A 25,210-nucleotide genomic window follows, 5' to 3' on the forward strand; every position below is an offset into this window, starting at 1 on the left:
ATACCAAACTAGCTGCAGGGTTTTTTTCTTTTTTTTTTCTTTTTTGTACCCCAGTGTCTCCTGGAACACCATTGAGACAGAACCATTCACTTCCCTGGAAAGGGGGCTCAAGCCAGGGATCCAAGTGGTCTTGCCCAGTGGATCCTACCTCCATGGAGCCCAACAAGCTAAGATCCACTGGCTTGAAGTTCTTGCTACCAGTACAGCAGTCTGAAGTTGACCTAGCATACTCGAGCTTGGTGCAGGGAGGGGCGTCCACCTTACTAAGGCTTGAGTGATGATTTTCTCCTCACAGTGTAAACCAAACTGCCTGGATGTTTGGACTGGGCAGAGCGCACCTCAGCACACCTCAGTGCCTCAAAGCCCCTGTAGCCACACTGCCTCTCGAGATTCCTCCTCCCTGGACAGGGCACCTCTGAAAGAAAGGCAGCAGCCCCAGTCAGGGTCTTGTAGATAAAACTCCGATCTCCCTGAGACAGAGCCCCAGCAGGAAGGGGTGGCTGTGGGTGCAGCTACAGCATACTTAAACGTTCCTGCTTGCTGGCTCTGAAGAGAGCAGCAGATTCCCCAGCACAGTGCTTGAGCTCTGCTAAGGGACAGACTGCCTCCTCAAGTGGGTCCCTGACCCCATACCTCCTGATGGGGAGAAACCTCACAGCAGGGTTCAACAGACACCTCATACAGGAGAGCTCCAGCTGGCATCTGGTGGGTGCCCTTCTGGGAGGAAGATTCCAGAAGAAGGAACAGGCAGCAATTTTTGCTGTTCTGCAGCCTCCAATGGTGATACCCAAGCAAACAAGGCCTGTAGTAGACCCCCAGCAAACTCCAGCAGATGTGCAGAAGAGGGGTCTGTTAGAAGGGAAACTAACAAACAGAAAGCAATAGCATCAACATCAACAAGAAGGACCAAGCAAAAACTCCATCCCAAGATCACCAACAGCAAAGACCAAAGATAAATCCACAAAGATGAGGAATAACCAGTAAAAACAGCTGACAAGTCCAAAAACCAGAGTGCCTTTTCTCCTGCAGAGGATTTCAACTCCTCGCCAGCAAGGAAACACAACTTTGGACAGAGAATGAGTTTGACAGATTGACAAAAGTAGGCTTCAGAAGGTGAGTAATAACAAACTCCTACAAGCTAAAGGAGCACTTTCTAACCCAATGCAAGGAAACTAAGAACCTTGATAAAAGGTTACAGGAATTGCTACTAGACTAACCAGTTAAGAGAAGAACATAAATGACCTGATGGAGCTGAAAAACACAGCACGAGAAAATTGTGAAGCATACACAAGTATCAGTAGCCAAATCAATCAAGCAGAAGAAAGTATATCAAGGATTGAAGATGAGCTTCATGAAATAAAGCATGAAGACAAGATTAGAGAAAAAAGAATGAAAAGGAATGAACAAATCCTCCAAAAAATATGGGACTATGAGAAAAGACCAAACCTACATTTGACCGGTGTGCCTGAAAGTGGTGAGGAGAATGGAACCAAGTTGGAAAACATTCTTCAGTATATACCCAGGAGAACTTCCCCAACCTAGCAAGACAGGCCAACATTCAAATTCAGGAAATACAGAGAACACCACAAAGATGCCTGGCCAACATGGTGAAACCACGTCTTTACTAAAAATACAAACATTAGCTGGGCATGGTGCCACGTGCCTGTAATCCCAGCTACCTGGGAGGCTGAGGCAGGATAATTGCTGGAACCCGGCAGACAGAGGCTGCAGTGAGCCGAGAGAGTGCCACTTTACTCCAGCCTGGGTGACAGAGTGAGACCCCCATCTAAAAAAAAAAAAAAAGAAATAGGAATGCTTTTACACTGTTGGTCAGAGTGTAAACTTCAACCATTGTGGAAGACAGTGTGGCAATTCCTCAAGGATCTAGAACTAGAAATAGCATTTGACCCAGCAATCCCATTAGTGGGTATATACCCACAGGATTTTAAGTCATTCTGTTATAAAGACACGTATGTTTATTACAGCACTGTTCACAATAGCAAGGACTTGAAACCAACCCAAATGCCCATCAATGATAGACTAGATAAAGAAAATGTGGCACATGTACACCATGGAATACTATGCAGCCATAAAAAAGAATTAGTTCATGTCCTTTTCAGGGACATGGATGAAGCTGGAAACCATCATTCTCAGCAAACTAACATGGGAACAGAAAATCAAACACTGCTTATTCCCACTCGTAAGTGGGAGTTGATCAATGAGAACATATGGGCACAGGGAGGGGAACATCACACACTGAGGCCTTTCAGGGGATGGAATGCAAGGGGAGGGATAACATTAGGAGAAATACCTAATGTAGATGACAGGTTGATGGGTGCACCAGACCACCATGGCACATTTATACCTATGTAACAAACCTGCACGTTCTGTACATGTATCCCAGAACTTAAAGTATAATAAAACCAACCAACAAACAAATATTGCAATTAAAAAATGGGCAAAGGACATGGACAGATACTTCTCAAAAAAAAAAAATACAAGTGGCAAAAATAACATGAAAAATGCTCACCATCACTAATCATCAGATAAATGCAATCAAATCAACAGATACTATCTCACACCAGTCAGAATAGCAATTACTAAAAAAGTCAAAAAATAACAGATGTTGGTGGGGCTTCAGAGAAAAGAGAACATTTACACACTTTTGGTGCAAATGCAAATTGCTTCAGCCACTGTGGAAAGCATTCTGGAGATTTCTCAAAGAACTTAAAACAGAACTGTCCTTCAACCTAGCAATCCCACTACTGACTATACACCCAAAGGAAAATAACTCGTTCAATCAGAAACACACATGCACTCGCATCTGCATTGCAGCTGTTCGCAACAACAAAGACATGGAATCAACATAGGCACCCAACAACTGTGGACTGGATAAAGAAAATATAGTACATATTCACCATGGAATACTATACAGCCATAAAAAGGAATGAAATCATGTCCTTTGCAGCAACATGGATACAGTTGGAGGCCATTATTCTAAGTGAATTAATGCAAGAACAGAAAACCAAATACTGCGTATTCTCATAAGTGGGAACTAAACATTGAAAACACATATACATAAAGATGGGAACAATATACACTAGGGACTACTAGATAGGGGGATGGAGGGAGGAAGGGGGAGCATGGGATGAAAAGCTACCGTTGGCTGCTGTGCTCATCACCTGAGTGACAGGACCATCCATATCCCAAACCTCACTGTCGCTCAATATACCCATATAGCAACCCTGTACATATTTCCCTTGAATCTAAAATTTAAAAAATAAAAATAAGAAAATTAGGTTAATTGAACACTTTTGAGTAGAAAAATATCATATTAGTTCTTAGGAATCAGTGCTCAGAGAAGTATAATTTTACTCTCTCTCTACCCTTATCAGTGATTCAGGAAAAGGGGTAATAATAGTTTCTCTGTGTAACCCAGAATATAACTGCAGATGACTGACTTAGGCATGAATGTACTGCTGCCAGTATACCCAGTATGGTGTGTCTCCAGGTTACTTTTCTAGTCTTCTAGATGACTGTTTTCAAAATTTCTCTCTTCTCAAACCTTATTCTCCTTCCCCATGCTTCGTTTAGTTAGTAGCCATGTTTCCTATTTTATCAATGATGTAGAAATAGCCAATAAAGAGCTTCCATGTGTTCCTGAGGCATATCAACTCACTTAACTATATCTGTGCCAATTTAGGCTGTCTAGTATTATCATAAATGAACTGCCCAGTGTGACTTGTGAAAACCAATTTCTCCATTTGTGCATTACATTCCATCTGGTTTCTTCTGGAAGATTTTGCTTCTAACAGTTTTCCCTTTTTCTTTTCTCCCTTTTTCTGCATCTCCAGACTACTGGCCAGCACTGTAGATTCTGGACACACCAGCCTCTATAATCACATGAGCCAGTGACTTATAATAAATCTCCTTCTATACATATACAAATTCTATTGGTTCTGTTTCTTGGAGAACCCTGTAATACACTTGGTTTTTAGCATCTATAGCATAGTGTGATGGAAGGTATCCATCCTTCACATCAGTCTTCAACTAGCATTACCTCACATTTGATCTTGCCTACCCAGCTTTGTTTACTTTCAAGGTTTTAAACTGTTTTCTCTCTCCAGCTAGAGCTCTCACACCTGTCTGTTCGACTTGCCCTGTGTCTACTCTTTAACCTCTCCAAATCAGTCATTTAGTATCACTCTTCATTCAACTTTATACAGACCATTAACCCATTAACCCTTTTCTGGTTGTTATTGAATCCTATTCAGGTAGATCTCCTTGAACAGGGACTACTGTATTATCATCAGTCTCCTGAGTGAACCTGATTTTTACCACTGCAATTTTTAAAATTATTTTATTTTTTAACTGACAAGTATTCTATATATTTATCAGGTACAACATGTTTTGAAATATGTGTACATTGTGGAATGGCTAAATTCAACCAGTTAACGTATGCATAGTCTCACATGCTTATTTTTCTGCTGATAATATTTCAAATTGCTTTCTTGGCAATTTTCACATATATAGTACGTTGTTAATAACATAGTCACCATGTTGTACAATAGACATCTTAAAACATATTCCTTTCCTGTAACTGAAATTTTGTATCCTTTGACCATCTCCCCCAACACCCTGCCCTCCAGCTTCTGGTAACCAATCTATGCCCCGTTTCTATGAGTTTAAATTTTTCAGTTTATACATAAGTGAGATTATAGAGTGTTTATCTTTCTGTACCTAGGTTATTTTACCAAACACAGTGTACTCAAGGTTCATCCGTGTTGTCACAAATGATAGGATTTCTCTCTTTTTAAAGCCTGAACTCCCTCTTTATTATCATTTTTTGGCTTGGGGAATCTTTACTTGATCTTTTCCATATGCCAACAAGCATAGTGTTTATTCTCTTATATTTAAAATATCTTCTCTTGGACATAATTTCCCCTCACTAAAATCTCAGTTCTGGCCTTCCTTTTACTTCAGAATTCCTTGAAGGAGTTATCTGAGTATTCCTGTTACTCTCTTTCCATTCTGTCTTGGACCCACTTTAAGCTAATCAGGCTTTCACCCTAATACTCTACCGGCATTCAGCCTACTGGTCGGATCTCAGTCCTCATCACCTAGCAGTATCACTCAAACCTGCCCTCTTTTTTGAAACAATTTCTTCATTTGACTTCCAGAAAATACTCTTGTTTGGTTTTCCTCCTGCATCTCTGATGAATTCTTCTTTTGTCTCATTTGTTGGATCTTTCAAATTCTCTAAAGTTTAAACTTTGGAATGCTCCATACTCAGTTCTCAGTTGTCTTCTTTTTTTTCTAGCTACATTACTGTTGTGAGGATCTCATGACTGAAATACTATCCAATATGCTGATGGCTCTCAGATTTATTATCTCTAATACCTATCTTTGCCTTGAACTCATATCTCATATATTAAATTGTCTCCTTGACATTTCTCCTAGTAAGTTGAATATATATATCAAACTTAATATGTCTCAGATAAATTTTTAATACTCCCCCAAAATTTGTTCCTTTGGCATTTTCTCCCCTTTCGGAAATGACAACTGTTTGCTTCCAGTTCTTCAGACAATAAACCTAACGGCATTCATGCACTTGTCTCTGTCTTTATACCCTACATCGCATCTGTCAGCAAATCCTGACTCTACATATCTAAAATAAAACCACTCTCACTCATCTACTACCACTCTCACCTCTTACCTGTTGCAGTGTCCTGCCAAGTGTTTAGTCTGTTCTCAACACAGCAGCCAGAGGATGCTGCTGAAACATGGGTTAGATCATATTACTTTGCTAATCGAAATCCTTCAATGACTTCCCTGTAGCTTACAAGGCCCAACACATTTGTGACATCTTTACTGGCATATGCTCTGTTTTAGGGAGTGTAGTACTATCTTAAGCCTTGTTTAATTGCTTGTTTTCCCACCATACTGGACAGGAACTCTTTCTTTCTTTCTGTTTGTTTCTAAAGCAGAAGTGTTTGAATAAGACATTCCCAATTTAAAACTAGTGCCTGATACTTCCTTGTAATAAGAGTGATCCTGATATTATTGTGGTTCTTGTTAAGGAAGAGAGTATAATCTAGGCAGCAATAGATAGCCTGGGAAGAGAGTATTACAGAGATTTAGTCAATTCATAATGACTGCATCTCATTCTGATGTTGCTGATATCTGTGTCACTCACCATATACTCTTAGCAGAAAATGGGAAAGTCAGAAGTATGTCCAGCTTCATTTTGTACCTAAGAGAGTATAGTGATGCTTTCTCTGTGAACTCAATGAAAAAAAAAAATAGTGCTAAATGTGTTTCTAACAGGTGTGTGTCTGGTTAAATACTGTTAAATAAAGCTAAACATTAATAGCGCACTTTTAAGAATACTATGCTTAAGGTAGTATTAAGACACCAAAGTTATTTTAACAGCAAGAGTCATCTACTTTCCATTCTTGTTTTGTGATTCACATGTGATGATTCACAGATTTTATAAGGTGTTAGTTTAGTCATCATTTGCACTGCACAATTTTGGGATATAATTTTATTGTTGTGGGAAAAAAAATCACTTCAGTTGTGTGCACATGGTGACATCCTCTTCATTTGTCTCCCAGCTTCTAGATTTATTCTGTTTGCTACAATTAGCATCTCATCTGTTAAATTGCCTCTTGTTAGCTCATTGGCATCAGTGCTAAGTGTTAGATGATTCTTCTTCATCTATAAATAAGAATTTTGAGACATCATTTGGTTCAACTGTTTTTCTTTATGAACATTTTTAGGATGACCATATTAAAATGTAAGTGACCATTTAAAAGCTATTGATCTATACATTCTCTGTGTATATATATGTATACATATGTGTGTATATGTACACTTGAATACATGTATATGAGTATATGTATAGATCATCATACACAAAAACATTCACCTCCATATAGTAGAAATAATTTCTACTTAGAATATCATTTCTCTGTTACCTGAGGGTGTAGATAGGTAGTATAATATGTACTAGTGTTATAGTACTAATGTTATAGCTAGTATTATAATACAAGCACCAGTTATATGTACTAGTGTTATAACTTACTGCCTCTGCAAAAGACAAAAAAGAGGCAAACAGATTGGATGGAAAAGAAGAGTCATACTGTGGCCAAAAGCGAGTACCAGTTAGAATGTTAGGAGCTTTTAAGATGAACTGCTGGAGATTGCCTTATAATGCCCTTCCATATGGAACAGGAAGGTAGTAAAATGGTAATTTAATTTCTTTTGTTTTTGTTTTTCTGAGCTAAAATTAGATTTCCCGGGAGTTATTACCCCATTGGCCAGTCCACTTTACTATGTTGCATTTCAGCATGCTCAGAATGAGGACTTCCTTCTCAGAGGAGTATGGGAAATTCAGAACTTCCATATAGAAAATTAAAAATCGCTTGAAGAGTTGGATAGCATACTCCAATCATTGAAAGCATCACAGAGACACATCTCAAGAAGATGAGATGTTTGTTGTTCTTATTTTCCCATCTAGCTTCCTATATGCATTTCATCACTTAAAAATACTTTTATAATGTTTATTCAGGATGACCTATAAAATAATCAGCAGTCTAAATTACATCTATATCCTATATGTCTTACTACTGTGGAATTTCTATCTTTATCAAGAAAACTTTTGGATGTATAGTTACTCAGTTGAGGCTGCTAACTTTAAAGAGGAAAGTAATTTTTCTGGTCATTTTTTGTATGTTTGTAGTGCTGCTAATGAGACCAATAGTGCATCCGAAGTGTGGTTACTGGCAGTCATGCCACTTGGCATTAGATTGCCTTTCTCTGATCTTATGCATAAACATTCATGCCGAGTCTGTCCTGCAGACACTGGCTGAGTGACAGATGAAAGGAGTACTTAGACAAAGGTATCCAGTGAAAGAGCGGGCTAGGAGACTGTCAGCACTAGGGGTCAAAAGAGTTTGCAGCCCCCCTAAAGCTGGCAATGCTTGCATTTATTTAGTACAGATTTAATGACAAAGGCTTGGAGCAAACACAATCTGTGGGTAATAAACATTGTTGACCCCTCGAGTAGAGAGCAGTCTTGTGCATGAATGATCAAAGGTCGGTTTTAGGACAATATAAGTAAACACGCTGCCTAGATAAACTCCTCTGCATTCCCTTGTTATTTGCTTTTTGCTATTAGCTAACGGTAAGAGGATTAGGCTGCCTTTAGCCGTAACCTTTTCCTAAAGCTTTTGCAAAACCTCTGGCTTTTTAAGAAAATCTGTATCTGTCCTATAACTTTTGTTTTTACAACTTTTCCCACCACCCTGACCAAACTCCTACACATTCATGCCTATGTTTCTGTGTGAACATGCATTTCATTTTTCTTCAGTATACCTAGAATGGAATTGCTGGATTATATGATAATCTATGTTTAATCATTTGAGCAGCTGACATAAATTATTTTCTATATCTCTTCATCTGGCCTTTTGATCTAACTATTCCAGTGGCTATGAAGTGGTATCTCATTGTGATTTTGATTTGTATTTTGCTGATGACTTTTCATGTGCTCATTGGCCATTTGGTATCTTCCTTTGAGAAGTGACTGTTCCATCACTTTGGCCATTTTTAATTTAGTTGTCTTTTAGTAATTGTGTTGTAAGAGCACTTTATTTATTCTAGACACAAGTTTCTTACAGACATTAGGCTTATGCCTCTGATCCTTTGCTCCTGATACTCCCTTTTCCTGGAATACTAATTCCTACTCTTCCCATTGGTAGTCCTGTTTAAACCTTTTGAACTTAGTCTAAATGTCACTTCTTCAGAGAAGTTACCTCCACCTTACCTAAAATATATTTCTTCTCTTACTTATTTATCTCTCTGGACCTTTGTTTATTTCTCTAAGAGTATTTATACCTTACAGTGAGCTTATGTATTTATTTATTGTCTACTACCCTAAAATGTAATTTCTATGAAGCAAAGATGCTGTTCTCTTAGGTAGTAGGCGGTACATAAATATTTATTGAATGAAAGAGTAAATCAATGTTGGACTTCTTTCTCCTATATTTTTTCCATTATCAAGCTGTCTCTTTGACTTTGTCACTGAACATTAAAACTTTTGTTCAGGCTAATCTAAATAAATTTAGGAAATTTTACTCATATTTGGAATAACCTCTGATTTGACTCATGTTCTAGAGTATGCAAAAGTTTACAATTAGAAAGCTTCTTGAATTAGACTTGCGTATGTATTATTCGTGAAGTAGACACCTCTATTATAGTTATTTCATCACTTAGCAAGTGGTACTTTACATTTTTATGGCACATAAAAGGTGTGCATTGTTAGCATTACTTCCTGTTTTTTCACAGTTGAAAAAAAAACTAAAAAATGTACAGCCTTTTAGTCTGTGATTACTTCAAATTTAGTCTTTTATAGCTTCAGTATCTTACTTGACTGCTTCTTCCATCACATTTCTGCTTATCTGATAGGAAACTGATTTTCTGCCTGGTAAAACATTCTCTTTCAAATACTATATAAAAGAGTAAGTTATATAGTTATAATCATTCCTTTTAATGTAATATACCAAGTAATATTAAAATCTTTATAGTCAGATCATTCTAATACTTTTAGCCAGATAATTTCAGATGATATTATTCCTCTATGAGAAAACAGATCATTTTAAAGTTAATAATATGTAAGATATAAATATCCCTCTATAGCATATTTTTCTTTGCCCCAACCCAAAGTAACTTTTTTTTTTTTTACTACAAATTAAATGAAATCAGGGTGGGGGGAGGTTTATATTATATAAAATAGAAGCGAATTCTAGTTAGAACTTGTTTTTCATCATTTGTAAATTTTCAGCTCTGAGTGAATTCAGTATAAAATATGTCTTGAATCATTGGGTTCTATGTATGAATCAATGTCCTTGAAAATCATATTATGCTCTTAGGTAAAGACCATGAGGCTAAGTCACTATATTGCATCTATATTATTTGCATAGTTTTGGCACTTTATAAAAGTAGACAAGTGAAAATACAAACCCCTGGCAATATTAATGCATTAATATTTTGGGGAATGGAAAAAGTTTTCCTTTTGTAGGTATTACTATTTATAAAGTTTATTTTGAATATTTTATCGTTGCAAAGTACCATTTATAGAACAGTTAGAAAATTATTGCAGTGTGTTTTGGTTAATAACAAAACTAATGATAGATAACATTTCTAAATTAGTGATGGGGCCAAAGAACAAGAATACCATATTCTGTGTCTCTGGAGCTATGCAGCATTCAGTGAGTGAGTAAAAAAGCTCTTGGGTTTTATAATTATAATCTTAGGATGCCTACATATTTTATCATCTTTTGCTGGTATTAAGTTTCTTTTTCCATTAAAAGATGTTGAAATGTAGCCTTCTTAACTACAAATGTCTGTTTTTTTCACTAGAACAATATCCTTAATTTAACAAGATAGTTTTCATTAATCTATACTGATTTCGTTTAACAATTTTTCTTATTCTTATTGGATATGTATCCTTATTCACTGCTGTTGATTCTTGCTGATACTTTCTGCCTTTTCAGAAATTAAGTCTCTGTTCATGTCCCTGATGAATTTATTGCCATTTCATTTACAAATTGATGACAATCCATTCTCCAATTCTAATAGTAAAGATTTAAAATTGGAATATTACCTACATAATACGTGGAAATAAACTTTTTAAGAGAGAAAAGGGGAGAATGAGATGGACTGTAATTACAATTGCATTTTGATAAAATAATGAAAATTGCCTATTTAATAAATGACTGGACTGGATTGCCTTTGCAAGTGTGATGAATTATGTAAAATTTAGGATTACTAATTCTCCCCCAATAAAATAGAATCCCCTAGGCATAAGTAAAAATTCTTTGAAAAATAATATGGTACTATATTAAGTGTACTATAACGTGATGATAGGTATTGTGTGTGCTTATTTTAAAAGCCTTTTGTATTCTGTCTTACACATGTAGTTAGTCTATAAATACTTTTTGTTGATATAGTCTTTTATGAAATATTTATCTAGGCCTTTATGTCAAGTCAGACATTTTCTCATGCTTTTTTGTTTTCTTATTGTTTCTAACCTTGGAATTAAGGTTTATTTTCTGCAGATAAAGGTAATTGACTTTTATTTGACATCAACCTATGAACTAAGGAAGCTGGTAGTATGACTGAGATTATGGATTTTCCCCTCTGTAGTAAATCTTGAGATGCAGCTATTGAGATGACTAGAAAATCAGAATAAGTATTTTCTTTTGATAAATCAAACTTAGTTTTCATGTATTTTTACTGTCATATTTGAAACACTTATCTATAGTAGAGAAAATAGATCTTCTACTAGTGTAGGTGCAGTAGGATGACAAGGGAAGACTAATTCTTCATTTGTTTATTTCCACCAATTTCTCCTATAGTAAATGCTTAGTTATCAAATATTAATGAAAAGCAAAAGTGGGATGATAAATCCAAAATAAGGAATGCTGTATGTAAGATATAGATGACATACCTTAATCCATAGCTGTTCACACAAAATAGAGACTTGTCAGAATTTGGATACTCCCAAATTTATAGATGGAATGATACCTAAATTCCTTGTATTAGTTTTCTGTAGAATTGCTTCTCAGAGACCACTCCAAGGTTTTCCTTGCTTATTATGGTAATAAAGTGAAATACTGACTGCATCAATCTAAATGGAGGAAGAGAAGGTAAGTAGAAATACAAAAATAAACTTCAGGATAATACAAGGTTGGCTATCAAAATTAAGCCTAGGAATCTCTTGCTAGTTTATGAAGTCTTTATTTTACTTTTTCTCCCTTTTGAAATGTCAGTTATAAGTAGGCACTCAAAATTAGTGACTGACATCCTAGAAAGAAATTATTAAACGTTTTCTGTGTAGATTGCATGCTTTCCTTTATATTTATATTGACCTTACTGTTTTGCTCCCCTTGAAATGAAAGAACTGTACAGGTGTTCTTTCTGTATAGTCTCTCTTTCTACATTATCCATAATAATCTTACATTTTTAATATAATCTTTGTTCCTATATGACCTGAGAAAATAATTATATAGTATAATTATTATATTATAATTATATTTATAATTATAATATAATATATTATAAAAATATAATAAATATAATATTTATTTATATATACAATATATAAAAAGATTATAATGCTTACCCTAACAAAGAATTTCAGAGTTTTTGAAATATTTTCAACTATCAGTCGATTTTTTAAACTTGAAACTTGATGTTTTCTTTTTTGTTTTCCTTTTCCTCAGTGGTGGTAAGGACAGATTAGTTTTTTTTTTTTTTAACTTTCTTCCAAATTTTAATAGTTGTCTATAAATCATAGTGGTCTTAAAGAATATAGAGAAGAAGATTGTTTCTTTCTCTACCTTACTCATTAGATACTTCAAGCCTTTCTTGGGAAAACAAACTAGTAGTTTTCCATGGTGACTTTATCATAACTGGATATAGAATGGATATACTGAGACATCATTTATTATACTCTGTCTCTAGAAATAATACTGCACTCTTAGAGGAATGTAGACATGGTTGCTATAAAAATAAAGCATTGTGAATTTAAAAGGGATTATTATATTTAATCACCTAGAAAGTATAAATTGTTTTCTTATTTAGTCCTAATAAGTGAATGTTCATTTCATTACAGGAGCCTGTATTTCACTCAGAAAACAGTCAGAACCTCATATCAGGACATATTAGTGAGGAGTTTCAAAATGTATACTTTAAAACACTTTACCATAGTATAGTCATTAGAGTTCTTGTAAGGGAATCATTTTACACATTCATATACTTTTAGTTAAAGCTCAGTGAGTTCTGATATAGACTTTATAACAAATTAGGAACTATAACTGCTCATATTTTAGTAACATACTAGTATGCTTAATTTCAAACGCTTAAGTAACTTTTAGTTATACACATACTTGTTTCCATACACGTGTATATAATAAAATTTCTGTATACAACAGAATGCATCTGTTTTAAGAAAGGAGTTTGAATGTTTAGAAATATTTATACACAGATCACCACCACCATAATCAAATGTAGAACATTTTTTCATGATCCCACATTAATTCCCTTTGTCTTTTGCAGTCAGCTTCTCTCCACCCACTTGCATGCTACCATTAATTTTTTTCTTTACTATAAGTCAGGGCTTCTCAATCTTAGCACTGTTAATGTTTTGGGTAATTTGCTTTCCTTTGCCAGGGGGATTGTCCTGTGCATTGTAGGATTTTTTAGCAGCATCCCTGGCTCCAATCCACTTCATGCCAATAAAACTCTCCCTGTCTCTTCTCAGTTGTGACAATCAGAAATGTCTATAGAAATTGCCAAGTGTTCCCTGGGGAGCAAAACCATGTCCACTTGAGAACCACTGCTATAAGATTAGTTTTTCCTGTTCCAGCATTTCATACAAATAGAATTACATAGAATACCTTCTTTGTACCTGTTTCCTTTCTCTTAGCATAATGGTTTTGAGATTGACCCAGGTTGTTGCATGTCCCATTCAGTTGTCTCTTTTTACTGAGATGGCAGTATTGAAAAACTACAGTTTGTTTAAACATCTACTTTTGGTTTGTATTTTCTTTAAATCCCTAAAAATCATTGCTTTTATGTCCTTGCTAATTTCAGTCTTTGGTGAATCTGTGTCTGTTAATCTGTTAGTTCATGTATCTTCAAGTTGTGAGTCACATTCTTCCTTTTTCATGTTAGTGGAGTTTTTGAGGGCATTAGACCTTATTTACACTGAGTGCTAGATTTTATTGTCTTTCTTTAAGGAGTGGTGGACATTTTTTTGGCGGGCAGCTAAGTTACTTGTGGATCAACTTTACTTTCAGTACTTCCAGTTTTTTGTTAGGGTGGATGTATAATTGCCTTCCTTTATGACTAATTTTACCTGTTACCAAGATATGACCTTTCTGGGACCTCTGTGGAAAACCCAGGTAATTAACTAGTACTCTCCACTCTGTTTGGAACTTGGACATCTTGTAACTCTAGGTATGCTCTGGGAATTATTCAGTTTATAGCCCCCAGCTGTTGCTTGCTCAGCCTTGTGAAATTTCACCCTTAGTCTCCACAGCTGATCAATCAGCAGCCAACTTGACAAATAGTTAACCAGTTTTCTAGAGCTCTTTCTCTCCAGTATTCTAATCCACAAATTTTAGCCTCTTTAATCTCTTTGAAATCTGACATCTGTCTCCTTAATTCAACAAAACCTCCAAGAAGATAGTGGACAATCATAAAGCTCACCTGATTGGTTTCCCTTTTCTTAAACATTACAGTCCTGCACTGCCCATTGGCTAATGTCTGAAAACAGTTGTTTGATATATTTTATCCAGTCTGGTTGTTTACAGCAGAAGGCAAGTCTATTCCTAGTTCCTCCATCATGGCCAGAGGCAAAACTTTTTAAAATACTCTTTTTTCCCTGATTATAAATATAGAAATGTTCCATGTATAAATTTTGGGAAATATGGAATTCTATGTATTATTCATATTATACTCACAGCCACTAATTTAGAATTGTCATATGCCTAAAATATCTATTATGGAGGAGCTTTCATTTTCCCTTACCTCATGTCTCCATATCAAAGGGCCTTTGCTAGAGTAGTATCATTGGCCTCTCCCTGGACTTCCTTACTCATTCTGCGTAAGTTAAGGGGAATGGTTGATAAGTAAATCTGGAAGAAGGAATAGAAGGTCGTGGGCTAGCCTACTTGTAGGCTGCACTTTTAATTTAGCCAGTCTTTAGGTTATTTTTGCACTTTTTCTAGCAAGAAGAGTCAGGAGAGGCCTTTGATTGTCTCTGTCTGTCTATGGCTGAATAGATTTATGGTACTTACTTCACGGAAGACATCTACAAGGCCATGTGGCAGTAGATGCAAGCAATGATGCTTAATTTAGCTGTTTGTATACTAACACTGATAACTTTGAACTCTGTTTATCTATACCTGTTGACTTCTCAGTTGGTCCCAGATTTGGAGAAGATAAAGGAATTATTTATTGTTCCCCTCAAACTCAGTAGTGTCACAGATATACATGTTTTTCAGTTAAAACCATATCACATCACTTCATATTTTTAACTTTGAGGAATGCAAACTGTAAAGCATATACTCTCTATGATGGCTGGGGGAAGAGTAGCCAGAATTATAATGCAGGGTACAAAGCTGTCTCTCTAACAGTCTTTTAGTCAGCCTGTTTTCAGCTCAGCATTTCTTTATTGCCTCAAATCCAATTTCCAGCTATCTAAACTGGGTCCTTCAGGCTCTCTACCAACTGGTAGATTCAGGCGCATACCACATATGCTGCCTCGGTGCTGTTTACAATTATAATGCCTTGTGTTCTTTTCTTTAGAATGAGATGATGAGAAAGCAAAACAGAATAGCAAGTGTGAAAGGAGAGAGAATGGAGAGCAAGAGGAGGGGGGAGTAAAAAGAAAACAGACTTATAAATAGCAGATAGCCTATGAAAGGGCTATATGGATGTCCTCTGAAGGAGGTAGTAACATCCTTTGTTTGAAGGAGATAAAAGATGGAGTTACACATGAGTAGAAAAGAAAATAGAGGAGGAAACAAAGATGAAAAAACTGCATTGTCTTTGCAATCGTGTGTCACTAGTGTTTCTTATTAGGCTCTAGGTATTTTATTCTTGGGAATATGTAATGTGGATATTTTAAATGAAAACAATAAAAATTCAATTTCAATAATGTTGAATTAAGTCTTTACCTAATTCTTGTCAAGATACATTTAACATTAAAAATTTTTTGTTAACAATAACATAATTTTCAATAAAATTAGCTGTGTTGAAATTTTATGAGTTTATAGTTTTAAGTATTTTTATTAAAAAGAATCATTTTCTCTTTTGATTTAATGCTTGATAATTTTTCTCTAGTTATTGCTTCTGATTGAGGCTATTTGTGAAATGTGTCATTGTAGTCTTGGTATTCAAAGACAATAGATCAGTGCTGAATATCAGAATTACATATGCTTTCAACAAAACAACTTTTTGCTTTATGTATTTATGTGAGTCCACATGTGTTTGGTGTATGTATCTGTGTATTCATGTGTTTGTATGAGAGAGTATGTGTGTAGCTTTGATATAAAAAGGCTTTTTCTGACCTAAATATCAAATAGGGAAATATTTACAAAAATCGTGATTTTATATATGATAATCATGAGGATCATGCAGTAATACGTAGCAGTTTTCTTAGGGCTAAATAACACTGAAATTTTAGATCACAGGAGTGACATGCCTTGATTACAATATTATTATCTGTTTGTTTATATGTATATACACACATGTACATGCATATATATGACATGTGCATTTCATGAGGGCAGTGATATTGTCTTTATCCACATAGGAGGACTTCTGTATGTAGTAAATGGAATTTTATAAAAATTGGGCTGAAAAGTTAAATTTAAATAGTTGTATTATGCTGGAAAGCTTATTTGATTTTTAAAACCTGGAAGAATAAAGACTTGATTTCATCATTATAATTTTCTTTTTTAAGAAAAAAGTAAGACATTGTTAGCTGAAACCCTCTCAAGTATAAGGTTGACCACTGGTGTCTTCCTAGTGGGATTAATTACCCTAAAATAGAGCTTAGGTAGATGATTTTGTAGTGTTAATGTTCCCATACCCTAATTTAGACCAGAAACAATTAAACCTTTAACCCTATAATTTCAAAAGCTTCTTGTTCTCTTTTTATCCCCAAAATCTCTTTCAAGAGAAGTGGTAAAGAACAAGCTATGAATTAATTTGGCTGCTGATTCTCCCATTTTATTCTAGAAAATAAGAGAACATCTTTGCCTCTTTTGTCTCCTTTGAATTTTTACATATGTATATGTCTATATGAATACATATGCATATTTTTTAACAACACTTAATTGTTCATTTACTATATTACTCATTGATTTTTTAAAAATAAAATCTCATGGGCATAATTACCTTTAAAGCTACATAATTAAATGGAATCTGCTATGTATTCATGAGTTCACTTAGAAGAAAAGTTGTATTTTAGCAATAAATACTTTCTTTAGCCCTATTCATTATCTTCAGTGTATATGCAGAAAATCTCTACCTCCATCCTCTTTGGGTCCCAGCAGGATCTGATAATTAAATTGTAATAACAGATTAACAGGAGAAAAGCATAATACAAGTTTTATGTGGCATGAGAGTTCTCATAGGGAAATGAAGACTCAAAGAAGCAGTTACCTGTATACTGAGTTGAACAAAGAATAATAAACTGGGAAAATGTGGCTAAATTATGTGGGAGACTTAAAAGATAAGTCGTTTTAATAAGGTTTGCAAAGTGCTCTCTGGTCTCAACTTCTCATCCTTGAAGGTAAATATGTTGTCTTTTTTTCTGGTATAGAGAGTGTCTTTCACATGAGAATTTCATTTTCTTCCTAGAGAAACACCAAGAAGGTCAACGTGATCTTGCACTTGCTGTTTTTCAAGTGTCTTCAATTTAAATAATCAAGATGCCAGAATACTGTATTTTAACCCCTTCATCAGCAGAGTTTTTCCAAGATGAATAACTAAATGATTGACTAAAGATTTTTTACACTTTTTTTTGCTTTTAAAGAAGTAAATAAAAAATTGTATCTGAAAGTACATGAGGAATGAGTTTAGTGTTCCTGTCAGTCTACATAATGAAATTTTAAGGTTCATGCTGTCTATTAAAACAGATACTCAGTAATGAGCCATATTCATAAAAGAAAAAGGCTATTCAAGAATTATGGTTATAAATCATAATCCATTGTATGAGCTTTTAATAATTCAGTAATTCTTGTTGTGAACTTTTAATACATATAACAAACAATTAATGGTATAAGATGTAATTACAGAAGAATATCTGTTTTCCTTTGAAAGCCGTACTTATTCCATATGGAATTTTCAACTGTTTGCATAGTTAGCATTAATAATTTTTCAGTATATCTAGCATGTCTTATTATAATAATATAATATGTTATCTTTCTGATTAGACAATGATCTTGGCAAGCTTTTATTATGCCTCAAAATGTCTGATAAACAAACTGAATGGATAGTAAACTGCCGAAGACAATTTTGCAAAATGATGAAAGCCAAACCTGATATAATCAGTGGAGAGGGTAAGTACATTGTTTCCATTTTGGGTTTTCTTATGTATGAAAATTATATTCATAGAATCTGTGGTTCTTAAAGATGAGTATTGGCATATGTAGGAAACATAATGCTAATTCCAGAAGTTCACTGAATTCTGAGAAACTTAAGAGAACACAAATTAAAATCTGAGGCACTACTAAGCATTGCTTTTTTTTCTTTTCTTTTTTTTTTGGAACTGTCTAAACAGTCTTGGTGAGCAAAATTAGAACACTACCTCTACCTAGGTAGCAATTTGCTTGGTTTTACCAGTTTTTACCTAAGTATGACATATTGCTATATTTTTTAGAAATTTTATTGATTTTTTAATCAACATTATTATTTTGAATCACTTTCATATGCATGCAAGTAAATTTAGTGACTCCTAAAGAAATTTTGTTTTAAGGGAACAGCTATGTTTTCTAAATTAACAAACAAGTTTATTTGTATTCAGTTATCTACTTGTGCATTTGTTTTCTGAAATCATTTTTTAAATTAACATTACTTATTCTGAATAAAGTAAAAAGAAGTGCTGAGAAAAAAGTTCTAATGTCAGTGTAAGCTAGATTTCCTGAAAACTGTAATTTAAAAGTATTGTGTACTTTATCAGCAATGCTTTATAGTTTTCGTATTTGTGTCATTTGTTCCAAAATTTAAAATGGGAAATGGAGAAAAGTTTTTATATTGTTAGTTGTTGGAGGAATATTTCCAGAGAATAATGTTATATATTTATGGCTTGGAAATTAAACATTGTTCTCCAAAGTTTGAGTATGAAGTGAGCAGTTAAACTATGTTTTATCCCCCCAGATATTTATAACATATCTATTCTAAGTATATATTTAACATTGATTGAATAATAGAGAATATTTAATATAAACTGTGGACTGCACAGTTTAATATAAACTGTTAATTTGCACAACGAATTAAGAAAGCAGCAGACTGGAATGATGTTCAGTTTAAACACATGAACTAAATGTGTATGTAGTTCTGAGTTTATCTCTAGCAGGGGTAGTTAAGACAAAAGAAAAATACCAGCTGTTTTAACTCTTATTCATTCCTCTGAAACAGGACAAGCATGTAGAACATTACCATTAAAACTTTGTTCTCTTTGGAATCTTGATATCTTAGGGCACTTTCCACAAGTATTGACCTCAGTTATTATTACTTTGTTTTGTTTTTGAGACAGAGTTTTGCTCTGTCACCCAGGCTGCAGTGCCATGGTGCAATCTTGGCTCACTGCAACCTCCGCCTCCTGGGTTCAGGTGATTCTCCTGCCTCAGCCTCCTGAGTAGCTGGGATTACAGACGCATGTCATGACACCTAGTTAATTTTTGTATATTTAGTAGAGACAGGGTTTCACCATGTTGGCCAGGCTGGTCTCAAACTCCTGATCTCAGGTAATCCAACTGCCCCAGCCTCCCAAAATGCTGGGATTACAGGCATGAGCCACTGCGCCCTGCCTATTCATTACTTTGATACTCTTAAAAAGAGAGTCTAAGGGTTTCTGGTTCCTTTTTATGGAACATAGTGTTGGGGGAAAATCTCGTCTCCAGCAATGAGCATTAGGTGATTCCACATAATTCCTCATAATTATAAAAAGTCTTCTTATATAACAGTCGTCTTTTTAAAAAAGGAATATGGTGATTTCTAATTTACCTTTGGTTATATTTAAGTTTATTTTGCTCTGGTAATTTAATCCTGCTGTCCCCTTTGTTTAAATTTTACTGCTCCCAATCTTTAGGTTTTTCCTGTGTGAGATACCATCGAGAGTATAAAATGAAGTATGTTCATCCTGTTGCTTTCTCTTTTCTGATTATGACCAATAGTAATCTACTCAACCATTGAAAGGAGAAACCTTTTCCTTGACTTCTTCCTTTTGTCCCCTGAATTATACCTGTCCTCTTAGTCACCACGTCTTACAGATGCTATTCCTAAGTCTGTCTCTAATTTGTTCTTTCTCATTCATATCCTCTGCCACTACTTTAAGTATTCATCATTTAGCTACTGGACAATTATCTAACATGTTTATTTTTGGAAAATCAGAAATTATAAATAAGCAAAATAAAGAGCTAAAATTTACCTATAATTTCATCCTTCATGTATTATCACTTTTTATTTTTAATCAAAATCGGTCAATGTAAACCATACTTTTTTTTTTGGACATTTCACTCAATACAATATTATACAGATGCTCTTCAACTTACAATGAAGTTACATCCTAATAAATACATCATAAGTTGAAAATGCATTTAACACACCTAACCCATTGAATATCATAGCTTAACCTAGCCTAGCTTAAACGTTCTCAGAATACTTATGTTATCCTGTAGCTGGGCAATATCTAACACAAAACTATTTTATAATAAAGTGTAATTTATTGAATACTATACTAAAAGTGAAAAACAGAATGGTTGTATGGGTACTCAGAGCATGGAGCTGTCCTAGTTTTGGAGTCAGTTATTGTTGTGATGATATCTTAGTTTCTTCAGGCTGCTAAAGCAAAATACTTGAGAATATTTCTAATGAATAATCATTAGGAAATTATTTCTTACAGTTCTGGAGGCAGGGAACACCAAGATCAAGGCACCAGCAGATTCAGTGTCTTGTAAGGAATTGCTCTCTACAAAGATGGTGCCTTCTTACTACATCCTTACATGGCGAAATAGAGGAAAGGACAGCTCCCTTCAGCCTCTTTTATAAGGGCACTAATTCCTTTCATGAGGACAGAGCCCTCATGACTTACTCACTTCCCAAAGGCAAAACTTCTGAGTACTATCTCTTTGGGTATGTATTGGATTTTAACATAAGAAATTTTCAGGGATACCAACATTCAGACCATAGCAGATGACAAAGCCCAAGGAGAAAGCAGAATCAATACCCAAGTATCCTTGAACGGTCTGCCTTAGTTTTCTCTCAGCAGAAAACCCACGTGTTCTTCTTAGCATATAAATATTATAAATTTTGGTTTCATAGTCTATTTGTGTCATATTCCTACCCCAGGAAATAGATATGAGTAAAGGGAGAAGGCCCATAATTTAAAACCCTCTATAGAAATTCCAGATCTGTCATTTAAAATTTAAAAATTCACTGTAGAGGAAAGAATATTCTGTAGTTTACTTTCTGGATAGTAACATCCTAGAGTTAATTTGTTTTAAAGTTAGGGATTGTTTTGTGACATGAATTAATTTCCTTAAGTTAATGGAATTTTCAGTGGGTTGACAGTGAGGCTCTTGGTCATACTGAGATAAATAGCCACTTTAGTAATTATGTAGTTCAGCTACACTTACAATTGGTTAGAAAGATGTACTAATGAGATAAGAGTCATAGGTTCAATTACCACATATAGATCGATTTTTAGCATCGTTACGTGAGTATAGCCTATCCCTCAAAATACCTAAAAATATATGTTGCTATTTAAGGGTTGCTGGGCAAAATGAATAAATAGGCATCAGTAGAAATCTAGAACCTTCTGAGAGTACTTTAGTAAATGTCATTTTTACCTATGCAATATAGAATTAGTTCATCTGTAAGCCTCTAATATACTGATCTAATAACATTATGTTTGAATATCAGTATTGTCAGAAAATAGTGTGGCTTGCTATGTATGCAGTTAGTCATGTGACTCTTAAGTATCAAATTATTTTGTGTGTAGTTCTTTCACAGATGTAATGAATTTTCAGTATTTCTGACCTAATCTCAGGCACAGGATTCAAAGACTTGCTTAGCAATATGCTGTGTCTTTTCCCATTAACTAAAGCACTTTACTTAAATACATAGCGTGTAGCAAACATGATTGTGCTGAAGTAAAAATAATGACATTATTACATTATGTTTAGAGTTGTAAAAGTGCCTTTCTGTATAATCTTTTTTACTAATGTATATCTTGCATCTTAAATTATTATTAAACTAAGAATGATTATATCTGAACTTCATGAAGACATTGTTCTTTCTGCAAAATTTATAATCTCAAGAGACAGGATTAAGTGATTTATAAAGAAAGAAGTTTATACACATAGAATTTAAATGCTCTCACCTGAGGCCTATTTAATTTGTTAATTCATAGAAGAAAGACTTTTGAAAGATTTTTATAAGTATGGCAAAATTTGTGTCTACACATGAAGATGGAACCAGTCTAAGCAACTATAAACATAAATAGCTTACAATACTGATGTCCTTTCTGACCCGTGATGACTGGATTCTTATACTTTTAATACTCATTTAGCTTTGAAATCATCATATGAATAGAGTTCAATGAATAAAATCATTTCATTTTTGTCCTAAGCCATTAAAATATTATGAGATAGAACTTGTTAGCTACAACTGCTGAAAAGCATATGTTATTCCTCTTTGATTTTGGACTTTTCACCCATTGAACACTAATTTTTCTTCAAGAATTACATACTGAAAATGTACTTATATATGAAATAGGGTTCATTTAGTTAATGTAGGTTAGAGTTAATATCCTGGCTATAATTAAGGGACAATTTTACATAGTGAGTAAAGTGTACTTCTTATTTAAAGCATAACATTGACTCTACAAATTTATTTATTTTCAACAACAACAAAAAACTCAAACCCACAACAAACTCTGGGTTGCATATTAATTATATTGTACCTGTTTATATCCATTTCAAGGGCATTAGATGCAAGCCTAGTGGCATTATCAAACCAGCCTAGAAAATAACCATTTTATCACTTCCAAGCCAGCTAGGTCAAGCCTTCTTTTGATATTGGTTGCCTTGAATAGATACCATCAGTTGCAAAGCATGTAAAACATATAATATGTCCTGATTTTGAATGAGCTATGCATTGATCCTAGCCTTAGAACCCACTAATATTTTTTTTTAGTTATGCATAAAGAACAAAGGTATTATAGCATAATTAGTGATACTTTCAGTTTTGAAATCATTTAGCAAATTCTGAAATAATTCTTAGAGGATCTAAAGATAACAGATGATCCTTTTTCAGTTTTATGTTGAATAGGTTCTCAGCTAAGCTATTAAAGTTTAATTTGCATCAGAAACAGTGTTATGAATACTAAAACAGTATGCATTTGAATTGAACTCCCTTAGAGTGTATCTGTGAAGTTCAGGTGACTTTCATATACTAGTTCTGTGATTTAAGGATGCATTGTCACATATTATTCTGACCTTTAATATCCTAATTATTCTCTTGTTTATTACAGCCTTAGTAGAATTACTTGAAAAATTTGTACTTCATCTCACTGAAAGCCCATCTGAATGCTACTTCCCTTCAGTGGAGTATACAGGTACATTTTTAACATTTTGAAGTTCGAAAAAGACTCAGTATATAACAAGATAATTAATGGAGATGTGTAATGATATTACAGACGTGCAGTTTTCTCATCCTAACAGACTCTTACTTGGTACCATGTACATTCCAGATATCATTAAGCCTCTTTTCTTTGTAAATGTCTGGGTTTCCTTGTAACTCTGGGATTCTTTCTTGAGCTTTTTTTTTTCTCTCTCTATCCACTAAAAGTTGTTTTGCCTTAAGCAATGTCTTCTACTCTTCTGATTCTATCCATTATTCCCTAGTGATCTCCTCTGCTTATACCATTTTACCTATCTCTCACATATTGATGATTTCAAAATTTACATCATTCACTCAAAGATCTACTATAGGCTGTATTCTTATATTTCCAGCGGCCTAATAAGAAACATCACCTGGATGATTCCACAGAATCCCTCAAACTCAGTATGTCTAACAAAAGATGCATGTATTTGTCTGGGTCAATGTGATAGGCATGCTAGCGTGTGTTCCGCAGCAGATAGTGAGGGGACCCAGTGTCAGCCCTGGCTTCTTCTGCTGCAATCTTAACTGTACAGGGACTTACTGAGTGACATGTACCCCTCTGAGCTGAGACATGTCTCCAGCTTCTATCCCATAGCAGATCCCTAGGGTACTAGTATCAGCTCTAGTCTCTTCTACAGCAGTTGGGGAGCTGTCTTTTCAGTACAGGGACCTGCTAGGAGATGTGTGCGCATCTGAGCCATCATGATAGACAGATGAGGCTCCATCTCACAGCAGATCTTGAGGAGCCTAGTATCAGCTCTGGCCCCTCCTGTTGTGACTGAGGAACTACCCCAACTTGTACAGAGACCTGCTGGCTTACACATCCCTGTCTGAGCCAACGAGTTAGCCTATCAGCCTGCTTTCCACAGGAGATACCCAGAGGCCTAGTCTCAACTCCAGTCTTCCTTATACAGAGACCTGCTGGGAAGCGCACCCATCTGAGATTTACAGTCATCTGGACTCTGATTTCTGGTCAGAGTTCATGCATAGCTCCAGTGTTCCCTTTGGATCTTCCCCATGTCTTTCTGGGCTGGAAAGCTATGTCAACCTCAGTCCTTGCAAGACATGCAGCAAGCCTGGGCTTAGAGTGTTCTCTAGATGGGTACAATAGTCACAGGCTCAGGGAACTCTACAGACAGTCTGCTTCGAATCCCTGGAAAGCCCTCTAGAAAGATAGGCACAAATAAAGCTAGACTGCAAAGACTAAAATATATACATAATTCTGCAGCATGTAGATATCATCGCATGTCCACAAGTATTAAGAACATTCATGAAATATGACCTCACCAAATGGACAAAATAAGATGCCAAAGACCAACCATAAAACGATGGAGATGTGTGATCTCACAAAGATTTCTAAATTGTTTTAAGGCAGTTCAACATACTTAAAGAAAACACTAAGATCAATTCAGAAACTTGTCAGAGAAATTTAATAGAGAGATTGAAATCATTCTTAAAAATTTAGCAGAAATCCTGGAACTGAAAAATAGAATGATTGAAATGTAAAAATGTAATAAAGAGCATCAACAGCAGAATTGATCACACAGTAGAAAAAAAATCAGTGAGCTTGAAGATAATTTGAAAATACATAGTCTGAGGAGAAAAAAGGATGAAAAGGAATAAAGAAAGCTTATAGGATTTATAATGACATCAAAAGAACAAATATTTGAGTTATTGTAATTCAAGAGAGAACTGAGAAAGACAAGGGCTAGAAAGTTTATTCCAGGAAACAATAATGGAAATATTT

General features: G+C 34.8%; 1 protein-coding gene across 1 annotated transcript in view; it reads left to right on the forward strand.

Annotated features, from left to right (window-relative positions):
- Positions 1-25,210, forward strand: part of TBC1D32 (TBC1 domain family, member 32) — a 226,783-nt gene that overhangs the window by 159,519 nt on the left and 42,054 nt on the right. The window contains exons 25-26 of the mRNA XM_011942960.1: positions 18,012-18,137; positions 23,333-23,416. Of these exons, the coding sequence (XP_011798350.1) occupies positions 18,012-18,137; positions 23,333-23,416 (210 nt within the window). The remainder of the gene's footprint in view (positions 1-18,011; positions 18,138-23,332; positions 23,417-25,210) is intronic.

The sequence above is a fragment of the Colobus angolensis genome, unplaced genomic scaffold (genome assembly GCF_000951035.1).
Source record: "Colobus angolensis palliatus isolate OR3802 unplaced genomic scaffold, Cang.pa_1.0 Scaffold213, whole genome shotgun sequence".
In the NCBI taxonomy this organism is placed as follows: Eukaryota; Metazoa; Chordata; class Mammalia; order Primates; family Cercopithecidae; genus Colobus; species Colobus angolensis.